The 23,152-nt window shown below is 38.4% G+C and overlaps 1 protein-coding gene across 2 annotated transcripts in view; it reads right to left on the reverse strand.

Moving 5' to 3' along the window:
- UNC13C (unc-13 homolog C) overlaps positions 1-23,152 on the reverse strand; it is a 387,958-nt gene that overhangs the window by 180,287 nt on the left and 184,519 nt on the right. For both annotated transcript variants that reach the window (XM_077828069.1, XM_077828068.1), the window contains 4 exons: positions 20,813-20,963; positions 14,958-15,026; positions 13,939-14,028; positions 11,096-11,224 (listed from right to left, as the gene is read on the reverse strand). In XM_077828069.1, the coding sequence (XP_077684195.1) occupies positions 11,096-11,224; positions 13,939-14,028; positions 14,958-15,026; positions 20,813-20,963 (439 nt within the window). The remainder of the gene's footprint in view (positions 1-11,095; positions 11,225-13,938; positions 14,029-14,957; positions 15,027-20,812; positions 20,964-23,152) is intronic.

Genomic DNA, 23,152 nt, shown 5'->3' on the forward strand with positions numbered 1-23,152 from the left:
AGTTTTCTATGAATTCAGCTTTCTATGAGGTCTTCTATCAAGGACCACACATCCAATTGCATCTCAGACAGTGTCATTTATTTTTCACTTAAAATTCAGAGAATTGCAAAATTTCATACATTCAGTATTTCTCACAAAATACCATGGGAGATATCTTCAGTGAATTCTAGCTTGCGGAGAGTGGTCAGTGAGGGCATAAAGCAACCCTAGATAGTTCTCTCTCTCTCTCACTCTCTCTCACACACACACACACACACACACACACACACCCCCCAGATAAAGCAGGATATATAGCTAGGGATGTATGCCCTCTGGTTCTGTATGCAGAAGCAGCACAGGGATCAGTACTGGCATTCATGATCCATCACACACCCTGTGGTTCAGCCATAAGACCATGAGCCGTCAGCAGTCCAAAAGAGGCAAGCAAACAGGTGGTCGTCCACATAAGAGCCATCTTTCATTGCTTGTGGCTAATCTGTCTCAGCTCTGGCTCTTCATAGAGGGACATGGGCCTATCTCACAACTGTGCAGCCGGAGGTTGATGCACGCACCTCCTGAGCTGCATCACTTGTAGTGGGCTCCTCCTTTTTTCCCTATTATTGTTTATGCAACTGCATGCACCATTTCCTCTCCTCTCCCTTAGAGTTCATGGGGAAGTAGCATGTGCTCAGGAGAGAAGCGGGTCAAATATGTCTGTGACCTAAGAGTGGAATTTGGGAGCAATCAGAGCAAGGGAAGCAAGCATGAGGCCAAGGGTATATTGGTTGTTATTGCTTATTATGATGATTATGGCAGCACATAAGACAATTGACTGCCTCCCGGGATTCCATAGAGCACCCACAGCATTACTGTGGTCAGTGACTTGTATGCTTACACTGTGTACAGAAATAAAATAAGAATGCAAAGCTCAACGTTATCATACTAGTAGACGAACTACAGAGAAGGGCCCACATTAAGCCAGGCTCACCATTTCAACACCAGTGCTCAGGAAAACCACAGAAAGTGCACCATTTGGAAGCCTTCTGAACCATCTCCCTACTAAATCAAGTCTCCTGAAAATAACTCTTCCACCTGTGATGTAATAGAGGCTTTTAGTGCCAGTTATTAAAATTATGTTCAATTATGTTAAATATTTTCAGTTTAGCTATTTTCAAAATTTGCTTGCTGCAATTATTCCCTAAACTTTGCTTAACATTTATTCTTGCTCATAACTGCATAATTCTCAGCCTGTTTGTTTTGATAACATTACTGCCAGCAAACTCATCCACTGGAATATCTGCAGAAAACGAACATAAGGAGGAGTGTAACACAGCCAAGCCAAAGTTAATTCAATTTTCTGAGTGAATATTCGTTGAATTTTTTATTTCAGGTACTCTCTTTGCTCACTTTGGAATACAGTGGTTTAAAATAATTGTGTAAGACAGTGGTGCCCAACCTTATTACAGAGAAAGGCCACATATATCACAACCTTGTCTACATAGACCAGAGTCTATATATTTTAATAAGATTGACAGTCACCTGTATTGATTTATATGTTAAGTTTAGCTTGTTTTGTATGTAGTTAATTAGGTTGTTTCTATGTACAGTATTGCCTAGTTACACACTTGTGTAAACTCAAATGATTTAAACATGATGACAAAATGCTAACAAATCGGCCTTTAGTATATTATGTTGAAGTAGGTCATTGGCCTTATGAAATGCTCTGGTGGGCCACGTATGGATGCAGGCTGTAGTTTGGGCAACCCTGGTGTAAGAGATGATGTTTAATGACAACTTGCCTACCCTGATGCCCTAAAAAAAGAAACTTAGATAAAGGTGTCACTCTAAACTAATTTCTCATTCTTTAGAAAAACTGAAAAACTGTAACATTCCTATTTCTTTGGAAGCACCTGCTAAACCAGAGAGAGTGTCTATTTTTCGAAGTCACACAAAGGAAAGTGAATGAGATTTTTAGACACATGTAGCTTTAAATGGTACCATAATACTAAGTGATAATAAGACTAATAAAATGGATTTCGGTTCATATTCCACTTAAACTATTTTACTTAAATGGCAGGAATATAGTGGTAAAATCTACTTATTTACACTGGCTTAGTGCAGTGGCAGGGCTGGTTGAACAGACCAGATTGCAACTGCAGCAGAGTAAATGTTAACAATGAAATGTGACTGTCATATGGCAAAAAGCTATGACCCTCAGCAGCTGTTACTTCTACTAACTCACATTGTCACGTACAGAGCACTTTAATCTGTTGCAGAATAAATGCATGTATAAGCGCTTAGTCAAAGCCTGCTTCATGATTAATGTATTGGGTACAAGATGCCAGGGAAAGCGTGCAGCCTTTTAACTAAAGACATAAGTGTTTGACAAAATTAATCTGGTAATCAAATGTACATTTTATATAACACTTATTAACCAAATGAGATCTTAATAAAAACACTCAGAGAATATAGATATGGATTTTAAAAATAAAGGGCAACAACAAATTTAAAATAAGACTACATTTTAAAACTAGATGCCCGATAGCACACAAATCAATCCAAGGGTATGTCAAGGATCAGCTATGTGGGGTTTGAGAGATTTAATGAACAACAAAGGGGCAGGGGAGGAGGAGAGTGGAAGGCTCCATACACGGATCCACTTTCTCAAAGTTAAACCAAATAATTACAGCTGTAGATCATGCTTAGCTACTTGTTACCATTTGCTATTAATTTCAGAAGTGTCAAAATATCTTCTCCCACCCTCTCCGGCAGATTTTTTCTACAAGCCCACTATTTCCCCTCCCACCTCTTGTTCTTTTGAAGAAAATAAAATAAATAGAACTGCATCCAAGTAGGGGAAAAAAAGCAAGTAATTCCACTGTAAAACTAATTTCTGAGGATTATTCATCAGCATCCAGTACAATGGTTATAGGATAAAGGAGAAAAACAAAAACAAGAGAATTGAGCAGAGGAGGTAAAATGCTGCAGTATGAAGGGGAACAAAGAACCTTTTCTTAATCATGCAATGGATTTTCTAAACTCTTGTGGGTCCATGGATCTCCTTTGAAACTCATCCAAAGTCATGCAAAAGGCAGCTTCAACTGGAGATGAATCTGCAGAGGTTCAAATACCTATCACATACTGTGGCTGTCTGATTTTTTTAATCAAACTTTTGAAAGAATCTCCAGTGCATGTTGGACTAGAGGAAAAAGACTAAATCTTTCTTCTCCACAGGAACACTCTGATGTCTATGGGAGTTACTGAAGGAGAGAATAGGGATCCAAGATTCACTATTTTGGTTAACCACCCCACTTCCTGTATTTAAATTATACACTACCCTTATCCCCATGATAATAAATGAAAGGTGCCTAGACTTAGATGGGCATAACTCATATCACAGTGCACTAAAGTCCTCTGGTTCTCATTTTATAGTAATTTGTGCAAAAGTTCTGATCCTTTTTGTTTAGTGGAGCTGCAGGAATATCAGTACTCTACAGAGCTGGTCAGGAATTTCTTGACAGAAGTTTTTCCATCAGAAAATGCTGATTCATCGAAATTGAAACTTTTAGTGGAAATGTATTGTTTTGGCTTTGATTAAACTTTCATCAGAAAGTTTACTGTGGTGCAGGATGGAATTTCTGATCAAAATGAGAGACAGAGAGAGATAGACTCACCCTAGAATAGCCAAGAGTTTGAATCAGGCAGAGCAGGGACTAGAGGCTGGGTTTCCCATATCCCAGGTGAGTACCCTAACCATTGTGATATTTTGGGGTCTCTCTTTCTTTCTCTGTGAAAACTTTTTAAAATGTTTAATTTTTGTTGCAATGTGGAATGAAAAAATTTGAAACCTTGAATTCTCATTTAATGTCCAGCCCACTGCTCTGGGGTGTCAGGGTATGACACTACTGGGTTATACTATTACATGCTCATTGCCTGTAGCAGGTGTGTCTATGCTAAATGTTTCTTTTGTTGTGGTTCTTGATTTTTTTTTCTTCACCTAGAGCAAAAACCTCTTTGAGTGGCCTGGGCTCCTCAGCTTCTAGCAATTCCTCCAGTTCCTCCCCACCTGGCAGGACATAGTGTGGTGACAGTATATGAAGGCAGAATGTGATCCACTCCTGTGATCCTCAGCCAGTGCCACAGTCTCTGTAGGCTGCTGTAGCAAACATAATTTAAAGCCATTATTTGGCTTCTCTGAGTTATTCAGGGGTCATTTCTGCCTGCAGACAGCTCCAGGACTGCGGTAGAATAGTCATACGGCAAAAAGCTATGATGCTCAGCAACTGTTCCTCCTACTAACTCAGACTGTTACACGCTGTGCAATTTAATCTGGTGCAGAATAAATACACAGACAAGCACTCAGTCAAAGACTGATTCATTATTAATTTATGAGTTCCAGAAGCCATGGAATAGTTTACAGGAACCTTTCCCATCCCATCTCAGATCCTGCATATTTGCAACATGACCATGCTCTAGGATCTGGCCCCACATAACCCTTTTTGTGAAATGTCCAGTAGTTTCAGTGTTTTTAAAACCTTCTCTTTTGTATTTTGTACATTATTTCAATCTCAAAGAAACAAAGAAAGGAAAGACTAGGCATCTGAGTAGAGTTTTGTACATTAGAACAACACAATGTATTAGAAATGAATATTCTTTATGGTTTGCAAATTATACTTAAATTATCTGCATGTTTTATCCAGTGGTCTCAAGGTACTGAAATGAGGATCCAGCTACCTTAATAGAAATTCAAATAATTTAAGAACTTTTTTGCTACCCTGTGGTAGAAATCAATAACAAGCAATGACAAATCAATTTAAAACTTTTTAATGAAATCTGGGTTAATGCCACTGCCGCATACAGTCATTGTTCCAAAATTCACAGCAGAAGACGACATGATCTCCACAACGGAAGCAGACATTGTGGCTAATATCAAGCAGATTGCCTCAATGAATCATACTGCAGGAAAACCACTATTGTGCTGCTCCTGGAAACACATGTGCCTATATTTTAAGCACATGGAAAGTTCCATTGACTTTAAGAGTTCTCTATCCATCTCTTGCTCTAAATCACTAGAACCCACTTTTTCCTGTACATAGTGTTCCGTATATTATTTTCAGCTTGAGACAATGCTAATCCATTCAGTGACTCATCTTCTGTCCCAAATGATATTGCCATGACTTCTCAGCAGTCAGGACAAATTTGGAGTCCAAGGATTGATTGTTTCCTTGCTGGAAGAGCAACTTAGTGGAGAAATACTCAGTATATTTTCCTTAGTAATTTACAACTAGCCTCCTACAACTCCTATTGTTGATTCAGCAGAGATGGATACTGAACAGCAAAAACTTCAGCAAAGTTTACATCTTACAGAAATCTAAGGAGCAGCCATGTTCAAATGTTCAGCCATACAGTACTTTCTTCCAAAAAGCATTGTTCCAAGTGCCATGAGATTTTAAGTATTTTAGCACCTTCCCAAATACATTAAAATCCTTTGTAAAGATCATAGGCTTGGCCTGTTTCACTATCCCCATCCCCTGACAAATACATCAATCAAAGGCTCCAACCTAACCATTCCACCACGCCTTTCAGGGCCACAATTCTGGGGCACTGACTAGGTCAAAGGGAGCTGTCTACACTGAATTTATTTCACCTATAGGGAGTCTCAACCCTTTAGACTATATATGCAAGTACAGCTGGTTGGGAAACAGGAAAAAATAAAGGTAAACTATGAAAACAACAGATTCATCTTGAAGAGATTAAATCTGAGAGGTCCTTATCTTTCCATAGAGATACAAAGACAAATTTTCAGAAGTATTCAAATCCCATTTTCAAAAGTGACCAAGGCCCACATTTTTAAAGGTATGTAGGCATTGCAGTGCTCTGTGTACAATGCTTAACTGAATTAGGAGCCTAATATAATTTTCAAAAGGGATTCAGGCACTTATTCTAAATCCTATTGACTGTCAATTGGATTTTGGCTCCAATATTCTCAGAACATAAGAATGGCCACACTGAGTCAGACCAATAGTCCATCTAGCCCAGTATCCGATCTTCTGGCCAATGCCAGGTACTTCAGAAGGAATGAACAGTACAGTCAACTGAGTGATCCATCTCCCATCATCCACTCCCAGCTTCTGGCAATCAGAGGCTAGGGACACCCAGAGCATGGGGTTGCATCCCTGCTTATATTGGCTAATAGCCATTTATGGACCTAGTTATCTAGTTCTTTTTTGAACCCTGTTATAGTTTTGGCCTTCACTACATCCCTGGCAATGAGATCCACTGGTTGACTATGCATTGTACTTCCTTTTGTTTGTTTTAAACCTGCTGCCTATTATTTTCATTGGGTAACCCCTGGTTCCTGAGTTATGAGAAGGAATAAAGAACACTTCCTTATTCACTCTCTCCACACCAGTCATGATTTTATAGACCTCTATCATATCTCCTCTTAATTGTCTCTTTCCCAAGATGAAAAGTCCTAGTCTTTTAAATCTCTCCTCATACAAAAGCTGTTCCACACCATTAATCATTTTTGTTGCCCTTTTCTGTACCTTTTCTAATTCCAATATATCTTTTTTGAGAGGGGTGACCAGAATGGCACGCAGCATTCAACGTGCGTGTGTGATGGGCTCCCCCCGGGGTACCACCTGGAACTGGGGTCCACTGAGCTTCCTTGACCCACCAGCCTCGGCTCCCTTTACACTGTCCTGCTGTGACAGACCCTCAAGCTCCCTCCAACATACATAAGGGTTGGGACACACCCAGCTGCAGCTACATACAGACGCTGACATCAGCTCTGCATGGGAAGGCTTCACCTAAGAAACTGCCCAGCTACTCAAGTGCACACCCCCCCCCGGAGGGTAAATCCAAAATTATACCGTTTTGAGCTGCACAGGGAACTGTACAGCGTAAGTTCATGAAATTCGCCCCCTCCCTCGATGTGGAGAGGAATATACATAGCTTTCTGCCCCAAGTTATGACTCCCACGCACGCAATGGTTTTAGACAAAGCAAAAATAAATTTATTAACTACAAAAGATAGATTTTAAGTGATCATAAGGGATCGCTAACAGATCAAAACAGGTTACCTAGCAAATAAACCAAAAATCAATCTAAGTTTAATATACTAAAGAGATTGGATTTGAATAGTACATTCTCACCATAAATGATGATTTAAGCTGGTTGCAGAGATTCTTAAGGGGCCAGCTGCCCTTGCTTGCAACCCCAGGTATTCCTTTCACAGGCTAGAAACCCCTCTAGCCTGGGTCCAGCACTTCTCCCCACTTCAGCCTTGCTCCTCAGGTGTTTTCAAGAGTCTCCTTTGGGCAGGGAGTCAGTGAAGAACCTCGATGATGTCACTCCGCTGCCTTAAATAGCTTTTGAAAATGGTGGGAACCCTTTGTCTCCAAGCTTGGTTCCCACGCCTTTCAGTGGATAAACACTGGTATTCCAAGATGGAGTCCAGTACCAGGTGATCTGGTCACATGCCCCTGTAGTGTTGTTATAACAGCCATGACTCGGAGGCTCTTGGTAGTGTCCTCAGGAAGGCTCCCCAATGGGAGATTATCTTCTTCTAAAACCTATTGTTCTCCCTAATGGTCCTTCCCAGCCAGCCAGCTAGACTGACAGTTTTTTGCCTAGTGGGTGTTCCCTAGGTGTAAACACATTTATAGTAGATACATAGATAATATTCCTAACTTCAGATACCAAAATGATATATGCAAACAAGTAGGATAATCATATTCAGTAATTCATAACCTTTTCAATGATATCTCACATGCCTTATCTTTCAAAAAATACATCATCATTATGCCATACTGTTAAGGAAAAGTTAGCACATGTGACTCCATTTTGGTTTGGGGCCCACCATTGTTTAAATGCCAGCACATCATACACCAGGAGGAGTAATCCTTAGATATTGAATCCCTGTGAAAATCCTCCTCCTTGTCTCCAGCCTGCCTTGTCTCCCAGTATCTGGTTTCTGTCAGTCTTTAACTCCCGGTTTCTTGGCCTTGATGTGAGGCCTCCCATCCTGATAATAAAAGTTACTGATGCATGGCTTTAGGACCATGCTGTGTAATTAACATACTGGTATAGCATGAGGAATGCACCAAGCAGGGATAGGTGGTAGATAAAACAAGGGTTTGTTTATTGGCTAAGGTTTCCGATGCACGAGGGCAACATACTTTGCTAAAAGGTATATAATCTTTGTATAATCTGCATTCAGGGTCCCTTCCTGGCTAGCAGGGGGGCACCACGCTCGAGCGTAATAAACTTAGTGTCTTTTGGGAACTCTGCAGTTGTGGACTTTGTTTCTGTGCCTCAGCCTAGATTCGAACTGTGCGTGACCTACCAGGTGTAATTCGTAGCACTGGTGTGCGTGTCCTACCAGGTGTAATTCGTAGCACTGGTGTGCGTGTCCTACCAGGTGTAATTCGTAGCACTTGTGTGCGTGTCCTACCAGGTGTAATTCGTAACAATACTCATATCATAATAATATTATGATGAAGAATATGGGGTGTAGTGTCACAGTGTGGGCATACCATGGATTTATGTAGTGGCGTTATAATATTTTCTGTCTTTATTATCTATCCTTTTCCTAATGGTTTCTAATATTTTGTTAGCTTTTTTGACTGCCACTGAACATTAAGTGGACGTTTTCAGAGAACTATCCAAGAATGATTCCAAGATCTCTTTCTTGAGCTAATGTAGACCCCATCATTTTGTTGGGATTAAGTCTTCCAATGTGCATTACTTTGCATTTATCAACATTGAATTTCATCTGCCATTTTGCTGCCCAGGCATCTAGTTTTGTGAGATATCTTTGTAACTCTTCACAGTCTGCTTTGGACTTAACTATCTTGAGTAGTTTTGTATCACTGGCAAATTTTGCCACCTCTCTGTTTACCCCTTTTTCCAGTTCATTTGTGAAAATGTTGAACAGTACTGGTCCCCGTACAGATTCTTGGGGGACACCACTGTTTACTTCTCTCCATTCTGAAAACTGCCCACTTATTCCTACTCTTTGTTTTCTGTCGTTTAACTTAGAGAGCTTTTCATTGGAATAGTAAAATTATTTTTTCTAGTAGTCCAGTAGTAAAACGACTGTTTCTTAAGAAACAGCGATATATTATGCACAGATGGTTTAACACAGAGAAACAGTTTTAATACTGCAGTAAAAAGCTCTCTCTCAGAACATTCTTTTCTTCCTGCAGGCCCCGAATTTAGGAAATCATCTCTCCAATTCAATGGGACTTAAACATGCACTTGAAATTAAGTGCCTAACTACCTGCCTGAGTTGGGGCCTTAACCCTATGGTCCACGGAGGCAGAGTGGGCTACTGGAAGCCTCCCTCTCAAAATCACTGATGCAGCAGAGCCTGCTGCAATGCACCATGTCTTATCACATGCATCTTCTTTTCATAGGAGTATTTAAATAATGCTGTAACAGACACTTTAATATTTGAATGAGACTTGATTTAGATTTTCATACTTTATTTATAGCAAACAAAACAGGTATTATGAAACTATATCTTCATGGTAAGTGAAAATGAAGATTCAGTGCTGTATCCTTAACACTTCTTGGTGTGTTATCACAGGGCTCTGAGAAATGTGTGGGTGTTACAATATCAAGACAGGAGTCGCTTCCATCAAAACCTTTCTCCGCCTTTTTTTCAGCACAATATAAAAAAAAGTCCTTGGCTCTAGTGTAAAAGGAAACATTCTCAGTATTGACAAAATAGTCAATAACTCCTCAAAGGTGAACAAATAAAAAATGTGAAGTATTTCTTTCACTATACACACCCTTTATGTATTTGGAGGCTTAAAGTTACTGAATCTTGTGTTTTCTCAGACAGACCTTAACGCGGTTCAATGCACTCCATTGATTTTTGGAGAGGAAATGTTTTGCTCAAGGGTACTATTGAAAGGTTATCTCACCCAAGGTTTGATATCTAGAGATAAATTTGTTTGCTCATAAAACAGGACTCAAACAACATAACTAGTCCTTTCTCATTTCAGAACAACATGGACGCAATGCATTGCTCTCCTTGAACTCAGATGGATTCATGTCAGAATTCATGTATTTGGGTCTGACTGCAGTTTCCTTTTGGATAATGATTTGCTGTGTCTAATCGCATATAATATGCATGTTCTTATATGGGATACACTCTACAACATATATGTCTTTTCCTAACTGGATAGTTTACTCTTTCCAAAGTGGGAATAGTCACTGAAATATCATTTACAGTCAAACATTCACAACAGGGCAAAGGCATCGTACCAATTATACACAGGGAAAGCAATGGTGTTCTATAAAGGCATGGGTGTTTTTGTAGGTCAGAGGTGTGAACTTAATCATTTTAACATTTATCAAATGGACTGAGCACTTTACAGAAAAAAGTGACATTTACAAGGGCTTGTGGTGGTATTTGGAAGATGACAAAGGCTATATTATTTTGTGTTGATTTCTAAGCTTTGACAGGCCCTTATTCAAAAATTTTCTAGCAGTAATCCTTTTTTAATAACAGTTCCGAACTTCCCTTCTCCTAAGGTAAATACAAAAAAAGTGGTCCCCAAGCATGTATCTTAGTTGTTCAAATATAAATCTAAGGCACAAGACAGACAGCATACCACTCTTAGCAAATGGTGTAACACTGTTTCCCAATAGCCAGTTTAGTGAAAAACAAATCTCTGGATGAAGCCATTACATTGTTTGAAGAAATATGGGATTTTTTTCATTTTCCAGTTACAGACCTCAGTCAGTAATCAAATCTAATTTCCTCTTCCATAAAGTCATGGACATTTTTCCTTTCTTGCCCCATGCAAGGAAACAGATGTTTGGATTGACATTTTCACATTCATTTTGATACTCATATCGTTAATTATTTTAGTGTTTCATAACCCATCTGTGAGTTTATTATACCTTGCTTCCTCCCTTCTTACTCCTTCCCCTACAGATATAACAGAATTAGGCAGGGTCCTTATATGTAATGGGACTATTTGAATGTATTGGACAAGTGTTTTCTTTTTGTTCTGTATTTATTGTATTATTACCTGCCTTATATAAACCAACAAAAAAGAATGAACAAAGGGATCAAGAAATTCTAAGGTTGGTCTTACCTGATCCATTAGCTGGGAATAGAGTTCATAGCAGTTGTCAAAAATATACTTGTAGGTAGAGTCTAAGCAAGCTCTGACACAATCTTTAACCACCATACTGGCTCGAGGTGGACTCTGCAATTCCAGGACCTTATAGAATATTTCATAAAATCAGAAAACAAGAGAATTTCAGAAACAGCTGGACTAGAAAAATGTGTATATTATGTGTAGTGAGTTATCTGTCCAATGCAGCATTGGGAGCAATGAAATATAATAAAGATCAATACAATATGAAAATTACATAGATTTATGCATGGTGGCCTCAGTCCAGAGAAGCACTGAAACACATGCTTAACTTTAAGCATAGGAATAGTCCCACACTGAAGCTTACTTCAATAGGATTATTCACACGAGGAAACTACAACACATGCTTAAGTGATTGCACGATCTTGCCTTTAGGCCTTTATTCAGGAAAGCAGCTAAGCACATCTTTAAATGTTTTCCCAAATAGGAATGATCTTTTGAATCAGTGTCTTAGTGCACAAACAGCTACATATTTTTTAAAGCATTGATTTCTATAAACATTTAACCTATCCATTAAAATACATATACTTAAGCTGAGTTTCACCTCAATAGTCCATCTTTTTGTTGTGTTTGTACAAGCCCAGTACAGTTCTAGTCCATTACTGAAGCTTATAAAAGTGTTACTGAAATATTATTCTTGCTACTAATAGGATGTGTTTGTTAACACACTATTAGATTAACAAAAATTGAAAATTTTGATTTGTGTTTCTATATCTAGAGCCAGATGAGGCAATTTCAGAGGGGTAGGTGTGTTAGTCTATATCAGCAAAAACAATGAGGAGTCCTTGTGGCACCTTTGGAGATGAACAAATGTATTTGGGCATAAGCTTTTGTGGGCTATAACCCACTTCATCAGATGCATGGAGTGAAAAATACAGTAAGCAGGTATAAATATACATCACATTAAAAGATGGGAGTTGCCGTACCAAGTTGGGGGAGTCAGAGCTAACGAGGCTAATTAGGGTGGATGTGACCCATTTCCAACAGTTGACAAGAAGGGATGAATATCAACAGAGGGAAAATTATTTTTTGTAGGTTTCAGAGTAACAGCCGTGTTAGTCTGTATTCGCAAAAAGAAAAGGAGTACTTGTGGCACCTTAGAGACTAACCAGTTTATTTGAGCATGAGCTTTCGTGAGCTACAGCTGTAGCTCACGAAAGCTCATGCTCAAATAAACTGGTTAGTCTCTAAGGTGCCACAAGTACTCCTTTTATTTTTTGTAGTGACCCAGCCACTCCCAGTCTTTATTCAGGCCTAATTTGATGATGCCATGTTTGCAATGTGTATCTTTTCCTTATCATGTGGAAATCTTGCTCACTTTATTCATGATCACCTTGACGTTGACTACTTGTATATCTATGGCAAGTAGGTTTTGGCCTAATGTCATTAGCCTCATTTTGATGTTTGAAATAATACTAGGACACAGTTTCCAATAGGAAACATTATTCGTCCTGATAAATACCTGAAGCGTCTCAGCTGCTTTTGTTTGATTTTCAGTTTATTCTGTTCACTAAACCTAGCCCTAATCTTACTCCAGCAGAGAATCTTTATACTTAATTTTAACTGAGTTTAAACAAATGTTAGCGATTGGGGTTTTTTTAGTTTTCTCCAGTAGAATGATTTTTATTTTATTGGCTTCTTGTTAATGAACAATGATAAAAAGTCAACAGAACACTGACTTGACAGACCAGGTGAGTAATATTTGCAGCTGTGTGCTCTTAAAGGTAAAGCATTAATTCAGGTGTAACTTCTGCATCAGAAAAGCAATTTCTGGAGTCCTGACACCAGTGAAAGGGTCTCTTTGCAAAGCAGTTGTTCATAGCATTGAAGAGATGAAAACAGTACCAAAAGTCACCAGATAGTAGAGGATATCTTTGCCTGGCTTTGGAGGCAAGAAAACTACATTGAGCCTGTCCTCTGCCAAGCTTAGAAAGATGACAGGAGCAAAGCTAGTGTCAGTGGTGGCAAAGGAGCAAAACTGAACAAGAGATTCTTTTTTTAAATACAGCTGTTACATACAGTACAACCTCAGAATTACGAACTGACCGGTCAACCACACACCTCATTTGGAACCAGAAGTATGCAATCAGGCAGCAGAGACAAAATAAACAAACAAATACTGTATGGTACAGTACTGTGTTAAATATAAATGACTACAAAATAAAGGGAAAGTTTAAAAAAATTTGCCAAGGTAAGAAAACTCTTTTTGTGCTTGTTTCATTTAATTAAGATGGTTAAAAGCAGTGTTTTTCTTTGGCACAGTAAAGTTTCAAAGCTGTATTAAGTCAATGTTCAGTTGTAAACTTTTGAAAGAACAACCATAACGTTTTGTTCAGAGTTATGAACATTTCAGAGTTCCGAACAACTTCCATTCGTGTTTGTAACTCTGAGGTTCAACTGTATATTCTAAGGAGGTGCAGTTCAATAATATATCTTCAGTTAAACCTGAGAAAGATAAATATAGTTTGCGGCATTCTGTATTCTCCCCCTTTTACATTCTTTCAGTATAAGATTTCCATTTAGCTAGATCTTCAGAAAGCTTAGGGATTTAATTTAAAACTAAAGCAGCTGAAACATATTTAGAGACTATCACCAGTGATGTTCTGTATCTTAAATCGAGTCTCAGGGCAGAATTCATCAAGCTAAGATATCAAGAGCACACCCTAATCATTGAGGTTTGATAGTTGTGATCCAGAGCACCAAATACAGTGTGGCTTTCCTAGAAAAATAAATGTGCACTGTGTTTCTCTGATGCCAGTAACAGAGATAAAGTGTGGTACCTTCATTCGAAAAAAGGTAATGCTGGTTAGCAGGTCTACTGTTGATTTCAGGTCTTGAAGCCTTTCAGAATTGCTGGCAGGAAAGTTATCCTAGTTAATTGGGGAAAAGGAAATAAGCATAAGGTTTAGGGCAAGACCCTTAAAATGTTAAGAAAAAAACTCACAAGAAAACAAAGCGATAAACACAGTGTGTGGGATTATCAACTGCGCTCGGGGGGTCCATCTACATTCCCTTTGAAGTCAATGGTAAAATGCCTAGTGACATCAGTGGGAGCAGAGTTAGGCCCAAACTGACCATTCTTGGAAGTCTTAGGGTCTGTGATAACGACATGCAAGTTTTAAAATATTGCATTGCCATTTCTAAAAATCTCATAGAAACAATACTGCAACGAGAAGGTTAAAGAAACGCTGTTTGTGATTTAAAGGAAACCCTTTTATTTGTTCTCCATCGTGTATCAGTTAGTTCCAGAAATAAAGTTAGTAGTTTCATAATAAGCTTAATGAATTGGAATTTATGTGAAATACTAAGAATTCCCTAGATTAGCAGGCAGATTGATAGCCAGGAAACATTTTTGGTGGTCCTTTAATGGCCTCATACTATCAAAGGACTAGTCAACTATCCTTATAATCTGATAGGGAGTAGATATTCTTCAACACTGAAGGAACCCACAGAGAGACACATACGCTGAATGAAACTTTTGATTTTCTAAACTCTAAAAAACTGCCCCACCAATTGTAAATACCACACAATGACCCTCTTTTCTTAGCTCTGATAATCTCAAGAAGGAACAGAACAACTTGCTCAACCCAGAAAATATGGTTTTGTTAAAACACTAATGTCCTAAAATTTGAATTCTAATTCAAGGATTGGTAATACAGTGTGAGCACCTTGATTCTTTCAAACTTCATGTCAGACGAGATATTAATATCTAAAACTGATATACACAGATAAAGTGCACTGATATATTTATACTAAACAATGTATGATTTGGTCCCTTGGTAGGATCTGTTGTACATACCCTGTATTTAGATAGGTCAATCCTCAGTGAATTGTGCAATTGATCCAGCAGTTTTATGAACTTTTCCCTCTGTACAAAGAAGACATGAACATTTGCACATGAGAAACAATGCGGTGCCAAGTTTCTGTAGTTATGAGTGTAAATCTATAGCCCACACATTTATCACAAAGCATACAATCTGCTGTCTTCCATTCTGGATCTGTTTGGAAAGTGTGCAGTTTTCAATTTATTTGTATAAAAGCATTGGTCTGACATAACAGTAAGTATATCAGAAACCGTAAATGTGTTATGCCTTCTGCCATATTTCATGATTCATCTAATATAGCACAAATTTCTGGCATTCATTCACCATCATGCAGCCTTAAAATGGATTAGTGAAGTGCAGCAGCCTTTCCCCTAAACTGTTTTCCTTTATCTTAATAACTGATGTGTTGTTGAGTAAATAACTAAAACAAAAATACCCAGGGAAACGGAAAAAACATTGTCAGAAGACTCTGAACAACAACAGTATCAACTCAAATTAAAGTTCAAAGGTTTTCAGTGATGGGTGTGTGGCTTGTCAGAAAAGACCAGCTTGTTCTGTGTCTGTATTCAGCTCCTTACAAAACACTGCTTGCCTCTTTTAAAACTGTAAAACATTATTTTTTTTCACAAGGGAGTTTTAGCAAGATGTAAACATACAGAATGGGGGAGGAGGTTGGGGACTCCTCTGATTGGTACAGCAGGGAGCCAGTGCTCCCCATTCTCATAGCCCACCTTAACCCCCTTACGATGGTGGTGGATAGTTAAATCCAAGTCATGGGTTGGCTGGGGGACCTGAATGGAAACAAAGGGGGGCTAGTGGAATCCCTGGAGAACTGATTTGAATAAACATGGATTTGACTGCACTGTACACTTTATCTGCCGGGTAGTCCCAGACATCTATATAATAAAATTGCGGCCTGATTAAAATCCACAAGTGTCTCCTGTCCTCCTTGCGGTGTACCCAGACAATGACCTATTAGAGATGGTGGCCTTGTGAAACCTATCTGAGCAATAGCTTTTCCCTTTGAAAATGAAGATTGACTTATGATTTTAGTGTATAAAGGCCCAAGGGTAAAATTTTAGTGCAATGCATACAACTGAGCAGTGTGAGTCTCAGGACTGTTAATGAGAGTTGTATGCCTTTCATGCTTTATGTTGAAACACTTATGCTCCTTATCCAACTGCAAAGAAACATGAAGTTACACCATCAGAATATGTAAAGGCTACAGACTATTGGAAGTAGCAAGATCTGATATCCATAAGCGTATATTCTGACCTCTATCACACTTCTGAACTATGCAATGATGTGACCATGGTATAACTTGCACGCTTTCTCTCATATACCAAGGGAGTACTAACCTACACATAAAGCCTTTAATCTGGCATAGTTCCATTAAGTGTTCAACACAAGGGGATGTTTTTGCCTTGTTATAAATCTCCACTGAAATACTCAGACAAATCCATCCCAGATGTAGGCTTGAGGACTTGAATTTGGAATGTTCTTTTTGATTAATGGTGTGCAGCTAGCCACTATCATGCAACCTGACCCAAAGGGCTTCAGAAATGAGAAAAATAATCTTATATTTTGCCTATAAGTCAATTGTTTGAAAACAGGGCCCAGAACCTCTATTAGGGATGTTTTAATACTGTCCTTCTACCCATCTGTTGAACTACGAATTGGATTGGTATTTGTGTCAAAGGTAAATTGGCATGAACATCGGAGAGAGGACTTAATCTGCCCCTCCAAGCTGAGGATAAAAAAAATGTTCTGATCACTAGCAAAATGGAAATAAAGAAGAGAAAATCCAGGGTGGAAAAAAAAACAGCAAAACTTTACATTTCAAAAGCTGGCTCAAACACAAAACATCTGATACTGAAACAGTAGAGTGCCATTTCAACAAAAGTATAAGAGCCAGAATGATTTAATAACAAATGGGGCTGTCGATTAATCACAATTAATCCATGCAATTAACTCAAAAATATTAATTGCAATTAATCACAGTTTTAATCGTGCTGTTTAACAATAGAATATCAATTGAAATTTATTAAATATTTTTGGATGTTTTTCTACATTTTCAAATATACTGATTTCAATTACAACACAGAATACAAAGTATACACAGCTCACTTTATATTATTTTTTATTACAAATATTTGCACTGTAAAATGATAAACAAAAGAAATAGTTTTTTTCAGTCCACCTGTAGTGCAATCTCTTTATTGTGAAAGTGCAATTTACAAATGTAGATTTTTTTTGGTTACGTAACTTCACTCAGAACCAAAACAATGCAAAACTTTAGAGCCTACAGATCCACTCAGTCCTTTTTCTCGTTCAGCCAATCACTAAGACAAACAAGTTTGTTTACATTTACAGGAAATAATGCTGTCCACTTCCTATTTATAAAGTCACCAGAAAGTGAGAACAGGCATTCACATGGGACTTTTGCAGCCGGCATTGCAAGGTATTTACATGCCAGATATGCTAAACATTCGTAGGCCCCTTCATGCTTCAGCCACCATTCCAGAGGACATGCTTCCATGCTGATGATGCTTGTTAAAAAAATAATGTGTTAATTAAATTTGTGATTGAACTCCTCGGGGGGGGGGGGGAGGAATTGTATGTCTCTGGCTCTATTTTACCCACATTCTGCCATACGTTTCATGTTATAGCCGTCTCAGATGATGACCCAGCACATGTTGTTTATTTTAAGAACACTTTCACTGCAGATTTCACAAAATGCAAATAAAGTAACAATGTGAGATTTCTAAAGATAGCTACAGCCCTTGACCCAACTGTGGAAAACATCCTAAAATATTTAAATACATTGTATTCTATTATTGTTTAACAATGAGATTAATTGCGTGATTAATTGCAATTAATTCTTTTAATCACACAATTAATTGTGATTAATTTCTTTAATCGCTTGACAGTCCTAATAACAAATCATCAATGTACTTTTAAAATTAGCAGCTGAATAAACACATCTAAGTTTCATCGCTACAATATTTGGTAATATAGTAATTAAATAATAGTAGTAATGTATAGTCAGATAGTACTTTTCATCTGTATATCTTACAGATGTTCACAACAACAGGTATCACTATTACCCTTTTATAGAGGGGAAAAGTCCTGGGAGACACTGCCACCAAACTGAGGATCTGATCCTACAAACCTTTATTATTGGCTACAATGCTTGCTATCACAAGTAGCTCCATTAACCTCAACATATTTTAAAACAACAACAAATGGAAATGTAATACAGTATTTGTTCAATATTTATTTAATGGATGCAACAATTAAGATGATTATTTTTTGGAAATATGATTTAAAATAAAATTATAAGATGATCTGAGTAAATTGCCAAAGGGAGTTAGAAAATGTCTTAATGTTAGGAACTACTCTAGTAGGACATGGGGTTAATAATCAGCCACTTGCAGTGGTAAACACTTGCAGCATCAGGCCGTTGGAATGGCTCCACGATTCAGCCATTCATTCTTCCACAAGATCACAATAAAAATGAGTTTGACAGACACTAGTTCTGCTTCATAAAGGTGCTGGTTTGCATTTCATCCACAAATACTTAGTTTCAGTTATGGATTTAAACATGCAAGGCCCTTCATGGAGAAAATATGTAATAATGCTGTATATAATACAGTTCTGAATCTAAATTTGATTTACTGCATACTGTGGAAAAACGCCCGGAATGAATTTTCTTTACAAAAAATTTGTTTCAGGCACAGATGGAATTATTTTCTTGGCCATTGTCTGAAAATTGTGTCCTCTGTTGTAAAACAAAACAAAACAAAACACCAGAATTATTTTTTTGGGGTTTAGTAGCCAAATTTTATTATTTGGTAATAATGCACTTGAAAATCATGCAGAAGTGGAAATATTTTCATTACACTTAGTTTTGGAGACGGGCCTTAGTGCTCCTGACAGCACTTCATGCAGCTGCAATTCGTACTTCATTAATATTAATTGTGTTTGATATTTGATTAAATCCCAAATTTATTAAAATAGATATTAATAAATAATATTTTAGAAATCATTAGTGTGTGTTTGCATTTGGTAATGAAACAGAGGATCATTCCTTAAAAATAGCTGACATACAAATAATAGCAATGCAAACTGAAAAAAATGAAGAATTAATATATTAATTCTTCAGGGCCAAATTGTGTTTATGCCCCATATCTATCTACCCACATCAAGAGTGCCAGTATGGGAGTGAAAGCAGGCTCCCCAGACCGGCTTCTCTCCTTTCCTTCCCCAACCTCCCCAGTGCAGCTAGGGGAGGGGAAGTGGAGGTTGGAGAAATGAGCAGATCCTTAGTTCTACCACCTCCAAAGCACTGGGCAGTACACATTATGCCAGGTATTGACAAAGCACAGTTTACTCCCTCCCTGGAGGTGCTGGGGAACCAGGAGAGTCATGATCTCCCTCCCTTTGCCACTTCCTAAGGGTAGGTATTACATCATCTCATTATCTTGCCCTTAGTACACAGCACACTCTAATTCCATACTGAGTTTTCAACAACTGAAAACGACCCTTGATAAGCCAGTTTTCTTGTCTTGTATAGTGAATGACCCTATATAAAATCATTCTACCAGGAGTCTAATTTTAAGAGCCATCCCAATGATACCAAACAGAAATATCATGTTTAACTTCACTTTCCCTATACAGGATTGGCACACTTTGATCATGTGTGTTTTCTAATAGTCATGTCATGATGCCATGCACTTCTACAAAAAAGAAAGAGAGTTCAGTACCAAACCTGAAACAGTAGGTGTAATCTTTAGTTTCTTAGATGAAAGATTTATTGCAAGCACTTTCCCTAATGATGGAGACAAAGGAAAAACACCTATTCTGAGTTCCTATTATATAAGTAGAATTATTCCTGTAACTAGTTAGAGGGAATATGTTAGTTGGTGTTTCCACTATTGATAGTAACACTCTCACCTGAAAAGATGCTGAATCTTCATTATAATGTTTCTCTATTACTGACTTATGCAAAATTGTAAAAAAGACACATTTTTTGAAGATAGCCACTACAAATATCCTTAAGCTAATGGTTCTGAAGGTTCTATTCTGATTATTTCGGGCCAGATCCATTGGGTCCACGTACGTACACTAATATATCCCACGTACAGCCAATATCCCATCTGAGGAACTGGCCTATCGATTTAATATAGAGTTGTGATGAGTTTGTAAACTTCTACCTTAAATCAAAACAAAATCCTTCTGATGTGAATTTCATTGAAAAATGTCACAAATAATGTGCATGCCAATCTTTATGTATGTAAGAGTTTAAAAAAAGATGTGACCAAAGTACGCAGTATGCTAATGTTAACTTATCAAAGAGACCCAGGGCAAAATTTTCAAAAGCATCTAAGTCTCTTTTTCAGAAGTAACTAAGGGTACAGCTACACTTGGAGTTGTGCAGACATAATCAGACTAGCTTTTATTGAGCCAGAGCACTAAAAAGTTGTAATGTAGCCAAGGCAGCATGGTCAGAAGCAAGTAGTGGCACAGATTAGCGGCTCAAGTACAAATGCACCTGGATGCTATGCGTACGTGCTTGCGGTAGCTAGTCCATGCTGCTGCCCATGCTACTGCGGCCACACCATTATTTTTAGCATGCTAGCGCAATGAGAGCTAGTGCTATGTTTACATGAGCTGGGAATCACAACCCTAGCTCCAAGTGTAGATACAGCCTCAGACGTTTTTGAAAATATTATCATCCCTAATATCATAGGTTCCATACTACATCAACTCTTAGAAAGTAGATACTGGGAATTCTATCATATTGCCAGGATAACAAAATGATACTTACACCAAAGTTGGTAGCAGCAAAACGATCGGAGGCAGACACATGAGTTGTAGCTGTAGTGTGAGCATAAAAAGCATTTATGTTGGCCAACAAGGTACTCATCACCGCTGGAACTCCAGAACACATGTATTTAGAAGACAGACATGAAAAGTGTCTAAAATTCAAACAGAGATTACCATTAAAGTATTAGAAGTATGCTATACAGATATATTCCAAGTGTTCTCTGGATAGCTTCTGCTTTCATTTCCACTGGTGTAAATTAAGTAACATCATTGACTCCAAATGGCGGCTCTTGGGACTTACACTGGCATACATGAGATCAGAATCTAGCTCTGATCTATACCACTGCTATGGGTTGTACACTGGTGATTCAAAACTGAATACAACTAGAAGTGTTAACTGATTGTATCAATTCCAAAATAAAATGTGATTATATATAGTTATTATATTTGGCTGTATTAAAAGAAAAATGTTTATCAAATACAAAATTTATCACAGAAGGCTACAGTGGGTCTACACCACCCAGGTTAGTTTCAGTTTGGAAGAGTTTGGGTGGTAGGAATAAAGAGGATGACATTTTTCTAAAGTATTACTGAGGCTTATTTTTTAGGCTATTTTATTACTGAGAAGTGGGACTTCCAAAAGTCATGGAGACTAGAAATCTTTCCATCTTGCTTTACACTCAAAAAAAAGAGCATCAATCTTACACTCAAAGAACGTCAATATTGGCAGTGCACCAGGCAATAAAATATTGAACATCTATCTGACTTGCACTCAGATGAGAGTGCAAAACCCAGAATAAATGGTCTTCTTCTAGAATCATTATCAATTGCTAATCATTCTGTTACATAGGACAACTACATATAATTAGATGAAATTCTGACTACTGATAAACTAATGAGAACACAATGTCAGCTGTAAGGTCACAGAGCATTTAAAAAAAACATAGTACTGTATAAGTCATGAAGTAATAATACACAAGGTAAAAAATGACGAGGAGTTCAATTTCAACACTTCTCCTAAATTTAAAACAAAGTTGATGTTATTGTTGGTACACACTTTTTCTGTTTCATTTGAATAAAAAAAATGAAAAAGACTTTGAAAATATGAAATACCATAGATTGTACAGAAAAAAGAATGTAATACAAGCACCAAATGCTTAATTCTGTATAGGTCAACTTAAGCCAAATATACTAACTCATGCCATTGCTAATGTCATTTTCCACTTACGCTGCTTGTCCATATCTCCTCCCTCACTTTAATCCTGTCACTGGATTCTTGTCTATAAAACACATTAAATCAAACTCCTGCTACATTCCCACAACTCCCCACTTAATTTCACACAGCCTACATCACTGCTTTTATATCTTCCAACTCTCCTATTCACCCCCTGTGGTGCTCCCAGTCCCTTCTCTGATCTGCTCCCTCCATCTGCTTTTTTTTTTCCACTGAATGCATCTGATGAAGTGAGCTGTAGCTCACGAAAGCTTATGCTCAAATAAATTGGTTAGTCTCTAAGATGCCACAAGTACTCCTTTTCTTTTTGCGAATACAGACTGACACGGCTGCTACTCTGAAATCCATCTGCTTGTCACTGATTGTCATGTCCTGATCAGTCCCAAAAGCTGCAGCTGCTCAAACCCCCTGCTGGAGAGACAAAAATGACTCTTTCAGGGTCCACAATACCATTCCTGGCTTCATGCCTTCAACAACACAGATTCTTATGATCTCTTGGAACAGTCTGTCTCTTCATGTCAGCCAAGCACCATCTCTCCCTGTCTTAAAAGCTACTTTCTCCAGACATAGGTATAATATCAGGCGGGATGCCAAGAGAAGAAAATAGGGCTCTCTTGCACCCCCCTTCCTTCCCAGCTCTCAGACTGGTGTGGAGAGGTCCTCAGCACCAGAGCCAAAAGTGCTGCTGTCAGCTGCAGCAGGCAGCCAGCCCTCAAGCCCTCTCCTGTATGAGAACAGCTCTCAGAAATAAAAACTCCACTCAACATCTCTATGTTCAGCCAGCAGGGGGAACGAGAAGAGCCTAGAGGAGAGCTTCCTTTTCTTCCTGCCCAACAAGCTGCTCCACCATACCTGCATCATGTTTGGTGGGGGTGGAGTAGAAAGGGAGAAGACACACAGCTGTCCCACTTCCTTCTCTGGGCGGGGGATGTGGGGGAGGAAGGAAAATAAGCTCTCTCTGTGATGGAGGAGAGACTCCCTCACTGGGGACACAAAAGAGCCCCTGGAATGGTGCGTGTAGAGGATGAGACACAGGGAGCCTGTGGTATGGAGGGCACTTGGGGGACTATAGGAAGGGGTCAGAAGGAGGACAGAGTACCTGTGATT

Source organism: Eretmochelys imbricata, chromosome 10, assembly GCF_965152235.1.
Source record: "Eretmochelys imbricata isolate rEreImb1 chromosome 10, rEreImb1.hap1, whole genome shotgun sequence".
In the NCBI taxonomy this organism is placed as follows: domain Eukaryota; kingdom Metazoa; phylum Chordata; order Testudines; family Cheloniidae; genus Eretmochelys; species Eretmochelys imbricata.